This window comes from Fukomys damarensis, unplaced genomic scaffold (assembly GCF_012274545.1).
Source record: "Fukomys damarensis isolate Sample0158 unplaced genomic scaffold, DMR_v1.0_HiC HiC_scaffold_14, whole genome shotgun sequence".
NCBI lineage: Eukaryota > Metazoa > Chordata > Mammalia > Rodentia > Bathyergidae > Fukomys > Fukomys damarensis.
Genome location: NW_022900926.1, coordinates 31,090,730 through 31,103,930, shown reverse-complemented (window position 1 = coordinate 31,103,930; position 13,201 = coordinate 31,090,730). Strand labels below are relative to the sequence as shown.

The window sequence follows — 13,201 nt, the reverse complement described above, 5'->3', positions numbered from 1 at the left end:
ATATATATAAACAAAAAAATATAAACAAAAAAACACAGGGATATTTCTTAAATCTGTAGTTTGGAGGCACCACAAATAGCTAAACTTTGACTGTCACCAGCACCTGTCCCCTGGTGCCAAAAGTTGGTTCAGTTTAACTCACAGCTGATGGATATTGTTCATGTTATTTAAAATTCTGAAGTAACTTCTTTTGTATTGAACATTCATATAGGTCAAGCAGTTTCAATTACCACGTTTTGCAAGAAGAGAAATTATTGTATAATATACATTTAGTTGTTGATTTGTTAAATAAGTATTATTTGTGAAACCATATTTAGCACTTTCCTCTACTTTTAATATACTGAGAATCTCAAAATAGGCTTGTGTTCTATCTATGCTCTTGAGAAGCCTACACCTGGCTCAAACCCAGGAAAACTCCTTGTGACTTCATCTCAACCAAGGCCTGAATTCTGGCTCCCTTACAGCTTTCCCCACATGCAGAGAACTGAGGTTCAGGTAAACAGATTGGGGTTTATGTGTGCGACTACACAAATGAAGCAGACCTCAGAGCTATGCTTGTCATCAGGCATCCAGATGATAGGGAGGGGTGTGTGTGTGTGTGTGTGTGTGTGTGTGTGTGTGTGTGTTGGTGGCAGTGGTAGGGAAGGGAGGGGATGAGATAATTAGCAAATGTAGCACTGTCTCTGAGCACATGGACCAATAAAAGAGGGTAGAGAAGAACTGGGCACATAGTTCAGTGGTAGAGCACTTGCCTGGCATACATGAGGTCGTGGGTTCAATACCCAGCTGTGAAAGCAAAAAGATACAGAGCCCAGAAATAAGCCTACACATTAGTCAGTTGATTTTTTTTAATAGAAATTACCCCAAAAACCAAGGTTTTGAGGGATCATCCATGCAATAACTGTTGTCAGGAAAACTGAATATCCATATACAGAGGAGAGAAAATAGACCCTAATCTCACATTTATACAAGAATCAACTCAGAACAGATTAAAGATTTAAGTGTAAAACCCAAAAGTATAAAAACCACTGGAAGAAACAGTTCTGTGAAAATTTCCATGATTTTAGACTGGGGAGTGATTTCTTGGATATGATCCCAAAAGCACAGGTAACAATAGTAGAAATAAAATGAGATTGCACTAAACTAAAAGTCTTCTCCAGAGCAAAGGAAATCATCAATACAGTAACAAAGACAGGAGGAAAATGTTTTCAAATTATAACTGGTGCAACTTTGCTAATATTCAAAGTATACTCAACCAATAATAATAAGAAGATGAGTACTTTTATTAAACATAAGCATACGACTTAAACTTTTCTCAAAAGAAGAGTGTACAAAAATAGTCAATAGATAGAAAAAATGTTCAACATTTTAAATCTTACAATACAATATTATTTCATGTCTGTTAGATTGGTTAGTATTTAAATATAAAAGGTAAGAAGTGTTGGCAGAGATGTGGAGGCAAACGAAGCCAGTCAATTAATGGTGAGGTAAATTAGTACATCCATTTTGGAAAATAGTATGGCATTTCCTCAAAAAATTAAAAATAGAACTATCATAAAAGCAATAGTTCCATCACTGAGTATATACACAAAATAATTGAAATCAATATGCCAGGGAGAAATCTCCACTCAAATGTTCACTGAAACATTATTGACAAGAATCAAAATATGGAAACAACCTAAGTGTTTATCAACAAACGAATAGATTTTTAAAATGTGTTATATATACAATGGATTATTATTCAGCCTTAAACCAGGAAAGTCTGCCTTTTGTCATGAGCTATATGAACCTGAAGGACATTATGTTAAGTGAAACAAACCAAGAATAGAGATAAATACCATAAAATCAGTCTCACTGATACATAGAATTGAAAAAAGTTAAATTCATAAAAGTGGGGTATAGCATGGTGGTTCTGAGAGGCTGGGAGTAGGCTGGAGGTGTGGGCAGGGAAAGGGAGACAGACATTAGACCAATAGGATGGAGTTAAGGTTAAACAAGAGGAATACATTTTGGTGTTCTATCACACAGCACAGTGACTAGACCTAACAAAATGTATTGTATATTTCAGAATGGCCAACAGAGAAGATTTTAAATGTTCTCACCATGAAAAAATGTAAATATTTGAGGTGATATTATTAATAGCCTGATTAATAGTTTGATCACATCAAACAATGGATACATGTATCAAAATCACACACACACATATCAATTAAAAATATTATAAAACATTTTTAAAATAAAAATAAACTTGTCTGAAAGCACTGAGTGTAACTGACAAAAGGCCAAGAGTAAGCGGGGTCCAGGCCCCAGAGTGATGGTTTACACTGACTTGTTTTTTGATTTGGTATGGGGTTTTGAGTCTCTTGAGCTAAACGGGTCAAGAACTGGCTTGACATTTCTGAGTCTGTAGTTTAGAATAGAGAACAGTTTATTTTATTTCCCTGGGGAAAAATGTGTTTTTTTTTTGTGTGTGTGTGTGTGTGTGTGTGTGTGTGTGTGTGTGTATGTTATGAATTGCCACTAATTGTGGTCAAAGGTAGAAATCTCTGCTGACCAGTTTACTTGGCACACATACAGTAAAACCCCACCACTAAGACAAAGTGAATAGATACACAAATTCAATTGCACAAAAAGGAGGATTACACTCATGGGATACTAATGACAAACAAGATTAGTTAGGACCACAGTATCACAAAAGTCCAAGAGGAAATACATTGGAATTTATACATAATTCATCCTGTTAAACCCAAAAGGTTCCACATGACCTTGAGACATGAAACGCTAATCCCACCCTTCCCTAGGGCTTCTAATCTCTCCCCCACTCCACCCACAGAAGGAAGGCATAAGAACTTCCTTCTTCACTTCTTGGAAAGTGAAGGCAGGGATGAGGTCTGGGATCAAGGCCAGTTGCCAGGTCAACCTGTGTTACCTGTGAGTTTATTTTCTGAAAAATACATATAGCAATAGAAATAACGCAGACTGCTTCAGATGAAAAGATATCCCAGGGCTCCTGGAAAATGACTGAGAAAATCAGTCTAGTGGAATCCTCCGTAGTGACCACAGGAAAGGAAAAGCAAACAGAGGGGCTTCTGAAGACGTCTCTGCCCCTGGTGTGACCAGTGAGGCCCTGTAGTACAGGGTCTGACTTGGCCACATCTCCAGATCACACCACTACTGCTACATGGCAGAGTTTTGCACATGTAATTTTACCTTGTGCTGCTCGAGTTTCCGCTGTATTGTGTTTGCAGTTTCCTCGTGAGCCTGCTGAATGGCTATTTCCTCTTTCAGGGCCACTTCCGCCCTGTACAACCAGGCACCTATAGTGCCCAGAGGTGCGGGGAGTGATTTGTCAAGCTGGCTATGCCAATCAAAGAGCTGAAATTAGAAAGAAATAGAAAAATAAAACATCTCTAGTACAAAAAGCAGTTGCTAAAATTTTGAATTATATTATATATATTATATATATATATAATATATATATATACGTCTTAAAGTTAATGACTATAGGCTATTTAATATCAAGCAAATATCTGTGTTATGAGTTTGATGCTATGAAGACAGGGACAAAACTTTAGCACATACTCCGTAGACATGGGAAGATATTACTAGGAAGCCTAAGCAATTTGCTTCTTTATGAGAATAGCATGAAGTGTCTACCAATTCTCAGTGTGGCTTTTGCTAAAAGAAAGGAAGCAGTTACTGACATGCTCAAAGGATGCTGTAATTGTCCACCAATCAGGCCATATCTGGTGGTCAACTAAGAACCCCATTAAAACCTCCCACATAATGAAAACAAGTTTGAAAAAAATTATGGCTTTCTGGACAGCTCTAGACAAAGATGACTTTTTAGAATTCTTTCCAAAAGCCAACAATTTTCTAGCATTCTCTCTATTTCTTCCATTTTGCACAGATCTGAAGCACCATTTCATAGTCTACTAAACTGTTGTTTGATGAAATTGATGAAAAAATGAGGTTATCAAAGTAAATGACACATAGTAAATTCCAATCAAACATTCCTGTTAGTTGTAGAAGAGTCCAGAGGTTTGAAATCTAGATATTTAAGAATTAATGAAGAATATAACATAGAAGACACTCAGCACTTTCCCTTCAGATTCATGAATGCCTAGATAAAAGATGTTTGTATTAAAAATTATAAAGTTTTACATCAACACCAAACGATCATGAACTGTTGATGATACACAGAGAACATGAAAAGTGGTTGGCTCTCCATTCCCAGGAATCTTCTGCAAGAGTCATTTCTTCTAAACAGTCCAGCATTAGCTGTGTAAAGTGAACAGTAATAGAGATCTCCCAAGGTTTCAGTCTATCACTGGTCCACAGCCATCACGTGTAGGAAAACCCAGGCAGGCAAGGAGCTGTTGAACCAAGCACTTCCATTAGGGTACGGTAAAATCTGCCAAGAGGGAAAAGATGGTCTGTAGTGAATCCTTTCCAGCCCCAGAGGCAGCAGGACCTGAGGAATGTCACTGTGTAGGAAAAGATGATGCAACTTATTGTTGACTAAATTGCATACACTGTAATGAAACTAATCATGGGGGAACTTACCCTAGAGGACACTCTGTCCCAGGACTGTTTTACCAAGGCTTGGTCGAGTGACAATTTACCATCTCTGTGTAATGGCTGTATTAAATGTTCAATCTGTTTCCTTTTTATTTCGTATTGAATTCTGAAGTGCTTAAATGACTAAAAGAGGAAATATAGCAATACGATGGCAATGAGTTAAAAAAAGAAAGAAAGAAAAAGAAGAAGCAAAGAAAACCACATTTTAAAATAGCAATTATTTATGTATGGAGAACAATATGTACTGTTGGTAATAATATGAATTCGGCAGTGATGACACTAACAGCATATGCCATTCTTTACATCCTGACTGTGAATTGGACCCTATGCTAAGTGCTCTCCACACTATCTCTGTGCCTCTCTCGTCAGCCTGACACACCGACATGCATTATTCTTAAACCCCAAAGTGACATGTACTAAAAACAAAGAAAAGTCGTAGAGGGAGTCTAAAGCCTAGAAGTGGTGGTGAACCTAAGGCACATGCTATTGAGTTTTTCTTTTAAAACAAAATATGCTAATGTATGAGGTATTTTTCCAAACTGAAGCCTCAGTATTTAAATTTGTTTTCAGTGTTGACACTGAAATAACGTTCTGAGTTGCACTTTTGGTACTCGGTCTCTAAAATGTTCGCCATCACAGGCTGGGGATTTTCCTTTCTAGTTAAGTAATTTATACACCAGTCCCTGTTTGTCAGAAAGAATAGCAAAAAGGAGTATATATGTATGCAAATAATATATTTGCTTTGCTTTAAAGTATAAAATAATTTTCAAAAATAAATTACATATATCAAAATGATGCTTAAAGATAAATTTTATGACATTAAAATATTAAGTATGCCACAGGATAGTTAGAATAAATTCATAATACATAATACATAAACATAGGCTTAGCACTAAAGTAGTTCTTTTAAAGTTCTACATTGTACATTAAATTAGCATATTCCAAAAATGTAATTTCAAGTCCAAATATGAGTGGAAAATACCATTAGAATATGCAATTAGGTTACAGAACAGGCAAATAGCCTTACAGAATATAGTGGAAAATACATTGAAAAAGATTTCAGAATCTCATGCAAGCACGTCAATACACATGAAGAACACTAGGGGGAGACAGTGAATAAAATTTTACCACATTTCCTATTTCTTCCAATTTAATGAAATTTTAAAGATAAAATGGGACGGGTACAAGAAAGGAAATAAGGGAAAAGAAACAATGTGAAACAAGGAAATAAAGTCGTTGTAAATAGGGAACGGTGAAGGGGGTGAAGGGAGGGCAGGGGTATGGGGTAAAATTGGAATAAATAAGAAAATGCTGTACACGATGTACAATTGAAAGAAAATTTTCCTTACATGTAAATGCCAGGTAGTCTCTAAGCCTGATTTTAAGCAAGTAATGATCACTTTTGGCCCAAAAGAAGTGTTTATGCTTTATATTTTTCTAATCTGGTCTCCTTCTCATAATATCTAAACAGCAGAAAGTGTTATAAGTTGGAATTTACTTTTTGATGAATTTTGCTAAAACTAATACTAATGGAATAAATCATTCCACTCACTCTGTTCTTGGATTTCTATTCTCAATTTACTATTTAATTATTTTAATGAATTCCATCAAGAAATTTTCCAATGGAAAATAATGCATTGAATTTTAAGGACAAATAGCACATTAATAATAAACATAAATTGATTGCATTCCTATGTTCAATAAATATAACGGAGATATACTTCATCTAAATTTAGGCTTATTTACATTATTATATAAAATCACACATCATTACCAAGGCTAAACCCTTTATTGTCTGCCACGTCAAATCTTTTACATCACTTCACCTTTTTTTGTAGCTAAAGAGGATTGAAATAGAATATAGATTGGAACGTGCTCGAGAATCTAACAGAGAATACATTATATTTAGTTTTGTCACTAATGTGAAGTCGTATTTTAAGAGGAAAATAACAATGCAACATAGAATGTAATCACAAAGCTTTAATGGGAAAAAACCCACTACAAGACTTTGTGTTGGAAGTAAATATTGGAATCAGAAGTCCAATTAATGACAGTGTAGCAATATTGGGGAAAACAACAAGTCTGAGCTCAGCTTGCATGTAATGCTGAAGAACTAGGAAGATCACAGAAGTTTGCTTTAATGCACCCACTCGAAATAGTCACATAACAATGCTTTATTAAATTCCGTTCACTTTGCAGCAACTGTCATTTGATGCATCAGCCATTCATTTATTTATCTGGTGGGTTTTTGTGTTAGGTAACAACTATGAAACCATGAATTACAGAAAAGCAATGACTTCAGGCTTTTGTTCTGGGTCGTCTAAAAGACTGAGTCCCCAAGACTAGTGACATTTCAGAGCTCCATCAATGGGCAGTGTGGAAACAATACAATTCAAAGCTGCCCATGCAGATAGAAATATAAATATAAAATTATATGCCAATTTAAGATAGTGCATACCATTTCTTTACAGATTTTTTCATCAATGCAATTTGAAAGATTAAACAGACTAAATGACACATGAAAACCTTACCCATGAAAAGATTTTGAAAAATGGAAATCTCTTTTCCACACATTACCTGATATTTATCCTGCAAATTAGATTCTGTCACTTGTGCCCTTGTCAAATCTCTCTCAAATTGTTCTATCCAAACTTTCATTTCCTTCAGAATTACTCTGTCTTCTCTCTGGAAATGATGAACATTACAATTTTATCTGCAACTGTGCATTTACTCCGTGATTAGACTTCTTCTTTTTTTTTTTTCTGGTACCAAGGATTGAATTTAGGACCCTGTGCTTGCCAGGCAGCCACAGTGCCACTGAGCTACATCCCCAGCCCTAGACTTCATATTTAATATAGCCAATCAATTGTCTCTAATTTTTTTTATTCTCCTTAATCCCACCCCCTTTGGAGCATAAGAAGAAAAATTAATTCTAGACAAATATTTTTCTTGTTAATTCTGAAATTATCTCCATTGTTTCCCTCAATAGTAAGGGAACTTAGTCTTCCCTTAAATTGAAACATTAACTTAATAAAGCAAATGTGTTCAAAAGAGATTTTGAGACCAAATATACGCAAAGTGCAACAGCTGGAGTGCCACTATTGGCCTGTGGCTGCTTCCCAAGCTGAGACAAATGATAAGGCATTGGACTATTTTGGATGGGATTAATTTTGACAGACTTCAAGGTGTTGTCATAATAATGTCAGACAAATTGCCTACATTGTGATTTTAAAATGATATTGAATATTACAACATAAACTCCAAGTGGACAGAAAACACATTTATAACTGGCTCAGCATCATTCCTAAATCCTTGCAACACGGTTCCTACTAGAGATTTACCAAGTCACCCGCTGAAAAAATATATCCAGGATTCATTTACATACTTGCAACATAAATAACAATGAGAGCTATTCTCGTATGGACTTTGTGAAGATATTCAATTTTTCATCAAGATTTCATACCCTGAATTAGAGGAATCACACACACATTTGAAATTACAAGAAGCTTTCAAGTGCAGTACCTCTTTTGCTGCCCACAATCCTGTGACACAAGTAAAATGACTGTACTCGTGGACAGGGGAAGTGTCCAAGTGAAAAGAATTCTGTCTATATGGGCAGGTAGAACTATGTCAAATTTTGATCAAGCCATACATACATCAGTTCTGTGACCTAGGTGCGTTCTCGCTCGCTCCCCTCCGGCCTTCCTTCTATTTCACCATCAATTGTGGAATCATGACATACTCTTCCTACGGTTTTGGTGATAGCTAGAGTTTGTCTGTGTTAAAAGGTACACAGTGCTGATGTGATCCATGACTTCTTTCACTTTCTGGAACTCCAGAGGCAGTTATCTCCTGCCTGAACACTTATTTTCCCATGTACCTTTTCTGGGAAGGTTTTCCTGATCCAGAGCTCTAGCCTGGGAACCTGTGACCAGCAGTTGCGAACTTGAACAGATTAAGAAACATCTAGCAGACTAGTATAGCACAGTTTTGGATGTGTCTATGGATGTTTGACAGACAGGCCAGCAAACTGAGGGGGAAACATCCCAGTTGTGGGTGGCACTAACTAATAGACTTGTACCCTGGATGGAATCAACAGGGAAGAAGAAGGCAGTGTCCCAATTTTGAACAATTCTAATCTTGCTAAGTGCTCTCTGCTGCTGTTGTCTTTGGAAATCTGTCTCCATGTTTCTAGTTTCTTCAGCCTTCTAATGAGGCTTCTCATCAGTGACTCCCCTGTGAGCTTCCAGGCTTGCAACCTTGGACTAATGTTGCATCTCTTGATTCCACACACCACCACCCCCGCTTTTTTTTTTTCCCAGTTTCTACCTTCTTGGACTGAATAGCAGCTAGATTCTTCCTCTAGTTCTCTGGTATACAGATGGCCATTATGGCTCTTCTGTCTCTGATCCTTTAAGTCTACCAAATAAATCTTCTTGCATAGTTATTCATATATTTTCTATTGATTCTGTTACCTAAAGAAGCCTAATACAAGGTTTCTCTTCTACATAAGTGGTTCACCGATTTTTGTGAGCTCAAGAATCATCTGGAAGGTCTGTAATAACCAAATGGCTGAGCATACATGCAGACTTTTTGGCTCAAGAGACCTGAAATAAAATCCATGAGTTTCTACGTCTAACAAGTTTCCAGGTGAACCTGACTACTGGCCTACCAAGTATATTCTCCTATCCTGCCTGACTTTGTATTTGCCTCCTTAATTATTCCTTTCCTCCACAAACGCCTCATTTTGTTTTTGTGTTTAGTGCCTAACACAGCGTCACTCAACATATGACTGTGGAATCATGATTAATTGGTGACATAATTACCAAGAGAAAAATAGTATAGCTGAGTCTTGCAAAAGCTTCAGCTCTTCTCATGGTGGCTGTGAACGATCAGGTGAATGTAATCAGGAAACAGATTTTCTTGTCAATTGATTTTCATGCCCAGAAAAGAGCTGCCAATGCATCCTAATGAACTCTGAGGAAAACCTGCTCTTGATCTACCTCTAGGGTCTGAGAGGTAGGTCCATGAGATATTCACATCATGTGACCCGTATCACAGTGAGCACAGACCTTCACCGCCCACCCTTGGGGACAAGCTTCTCAGCAACTACTGCGTCTGAGATGTTCCTGGGACTATTCCTAAGAGCAGCTATTCGTTGCTAATTGAAATCACTTCACAAAGTCATCTGAGGATTATGTTCTTGAAATAACTTTATTAGAGTCCAATTAGTAAATTGTTTCTTCTGGTGGTGGAAAAGTGTCAAGTAAATCGCAAAAGGTAAGAGATACAACTATTTATACACGTAACCCTGTCTTTTGTAAGAGGAAAATGAAGTGCAAACCAAGAGAGTCTCCGAATCCACTAGTGTAGTGAATTTCTGCAATTGGTAGTTCTCACAGGCTTTCAAACAACATGGGGTCTACTTGTCTACAGATCACCTAAACTCCAAGCAGCGTTTCTCATTACTCTCTCTCTCTCGTTCTCTCTCTCTCTCTCTCTCACACACACACACAGAGGCACATTTATGTTTTTGTGCCACATATATATTTATGCTTCGTGTGGAGTATGAGATAAAATTAATTTAATATTTGACATTAAATTGTTACTTCTGATTTTCTACACTAGCGTTCATTTAAAGTTAACTGTATTTATAGATATTTAACCCCAGGCTTAAATTTAATATAAAGAAAGATTGATATATAGGATAAGGACTCAATAATTTGAAGAGATCAAGAATATAAAATTATTTATTTCACAAGTATTCTTGAGCACCGATTTTATATTATGAACTTCACTAAACCATGTGACCCAATACTGAGAAGAGATGTGAAGAAACTCATTCTGACAAACCAGTTGAATGGCGTACTTACCCTTTTCTCTTTAATATTTTAAGATATAAAATAAACTTTTAACATTGTTTTTTCATGTCACATTTCAAGAAATCATACATAGTCATTGCATTCTTTTTATTAGTGCTGTTAAGTGTTTAAAATTAACTGATACTGTCTTATAATTAAAGATTAGTGGGCAAGTCCATGGGAGGGACTTAGACTGTCACTAATATTTAAGAACACATAGGCAGGTTATTTGTTCTGTTAGAAGGAAAAGGAAATAACATGATTGAGATAGTAAAAGAAATGTATACAGAAGGGCAAATACATGCAAAGGAATGGCTAGAAAGCTACAGAATGTACAGTATATGAAATAGGGCATTAATTCAAGATTATTTAGATCTTACCTTAAAATTTTGGATAGAATTTGCAAAACATGGGAAAACTTGAAGTATTTCCTAACAATATGAAAAGATAATACATACAAACATAATATAAATCAGGAACAAAAATTAATAGGAAACATGAAAACCAATGGAGAGGCAACTATCTCTAAACAGCAATCATTTTAAAGGTATGAATATTTTAAGATGTTTTTGTAACTTCTAATAAGTCAATGCAATTATTCGGCAAATGATGTTTTTATCTGAATTTAGAATATTCCTGTGTGGCAATACACATATAGTTTAGAAATGTGTTTTTAAATAACATTAAACATTTTAGAAGAACTATGGAAAGGAGAAGTACATAGACTCATATTTTTTCCTGAACATAATCCAGCTGTGTGCCTGTCCGTGAGCCCCTCTCACAGTGGTAACTGCACTGTGCTTTTGAGAGCACTGAGGAGTATTTGTTATAATGGAAGAATGGGTGATGAAAGAAATAAAAACGGAACATTTACTAGGAAAGACAGAGAAGGAAATAGATCCATTGTTTTTAAATTTAAGACTAAGTACTAATCGCCTAAGAGACATCTTTTTATTATGGTATTACCGTGACACATAACTGGTTTGGGGGAAGCTTGATCATTTTCCATTCAAGAAATATTTTAGGGGAACAAATTGTATTGGTTAAAGAAAGGCATGGCAATGTCTACTGTCAGTAAGAGCATTATATTTATTTAAAACAGTATCCATAAAATAGAATGACACATAAAGGAATATAGAAATCAAATCCCCCCGAGCCTCGCTAATATATTGATGCAAAGATTTTAAAAAATGGATTAAGAAATTTACCATGACCTGGGTACACACGTACTGAATATTCTAGGTGGACAGCACCAATCAATCTGACATTTGTGAGCAGTAAGGTCCTAAAAGTTCACTAAACATAGGGAGGGGACTAGTAACTGCATGAACAAAAATAAGCCTTACAGAACAAAATAGTTATTCTTAAATCATTAAAAATATTCAGGTTTAGATGTGTATACCTGACATTACAAACATCACAAAAGGGGCACATCTTATAATATATTTGCCTCAAAATTAATTTTTGGGGTTCTCTGGAAGAAGTCATGTACATCTGGATTTTAGGAAAGGGGTGAAAGGATTTTTTTAATATCAAAATTAATTTTCTAGTTCATTTAACTTCTTAAGTATTACTTGTAATTCTCTGGCAAGTATATTAACAAGCTTATATCAAGAGTATGTGTGTTCCACATGTCTAAGAACTTTCAGCATTAAATGCTTGCTCACGGGCACTATCTAAAACACTTTTTGTTTCTTACACATTTCCAGTCACAGTTTACTTATCTGATGAGTAGATTAATGTGAGAAAAATAAGAACAGTGCAAAAAATCAGAAACAAAATCAAGTGTAAATCTATCTGGATGACTTAAGGGCTTGAATGTGAAAATCAGATTGAAACCTAACCTTTTCTGTGCTGCACAGGGTGAGTCTGGTATGGTTTCATATAGAGTTTCTTATTCACGCAGTAGCACCATGTTCATTTTCATTGTCAGGACACAGAGTCCCAGCAAATCCAAACTACTCGCATCTATCTGTGCTAAATGTGCACAGTCTTTGCTTCAGCCTTTTGAGCTGCTGCTCAGGAACAGTTCCTTGACTATAGATAAATTACTATGGTGGTAAATGTTTGGGCAGAATCCTACCAAGAAACAACAAGGGCTTCCAAAAACTATAGTTTCTTTTTTTTAAAAAAGCTACCAAAGTCCTCTCAAATGTCATATTAATTTCATCCAAGAGACCTAGGAAACCCCAGTTACCTTTGTTTTACTTAATTCTTTCATAAAGTGACAGATTTATAAATATTATTTTAATACCTTTTCCTATTTGAAAACTTTAGGTTATGCTTCATTGACTTTTGCCTACCTTAGGCATATTTCTAAGTCTTTAAAAAACATAATATAAAAGTTTTGTTTTATTGTTCTCCATTGTAATTTCAAACTACTTTAAAATCCCACTTGAGATCTGAGCAATAGAAACAGGCAGTTAGAAAAATTCCTGAAACTTCCAATTATTATTTTCCTTGCTGCTATTTTGCCTTATAATTAATTTTAAGTTCAGCAGTGAATCCACCCATGTATAATGAAAAAATGTAATTTCAAAAATATGTTTAAATGGTCATATCAATTGTTGCAGATGGGGAACCAGGCATTCTGGCATCCTGGGTGAATTACAGAATGAGACAAATTTTCTACAGGTATTGAAAACATTTCAAAATGGATTAAAAATATACATATGCTTGGGCCGGGGATTTAGCTCAGCGGTTCGGTGGCCTGCCTCCCAAGCACAAGGACCCGAGTTCGATCCCCAGTACAAAAAAAA

At 35.8% G+C, this 13,201-nt stretch overlaps 1 protein-coding gene across 2 annotated transcripts in view; it reads right to left on the bottom strand.

Annotated features, from left to right (window-relative positions):
* Positions 1 to 13,201, bottom strand: part of LOC117286012 (nesprin-1-like) — a 171,336-nt gene that overhangs the window by 45,692 nt on the left and 112,443 nt on the right. The window contains exons 11-14 of one of the 2 annotated variants that reach the window (XM_033763310.1): positions 10,823 to 10,873; positions 7,159 to 7,266; positions 4,567 to 4,704; positions 3,211 to 3,375 (exon numbers count right to left, since the gene is read on the bottom strand). In XM_033763310.1, the coding sequence (XP_033619201.1) occupies positions 3,211 to 3,375; positions 4,567 to 4,704; positions 7,159 to 7,266; positions 10,823 to 10,873 (462 nt within the window). The remainder of the gene's footprint in view (positions 1 to 3,210; positions 3,376 to 4,566; positions 4,705 to 7,158; positions 7,267 to 10,822; positions 10,874 to 13,201) is intronic. The other variant, XM_033763311.1, reaches the window with a different exon arrangement.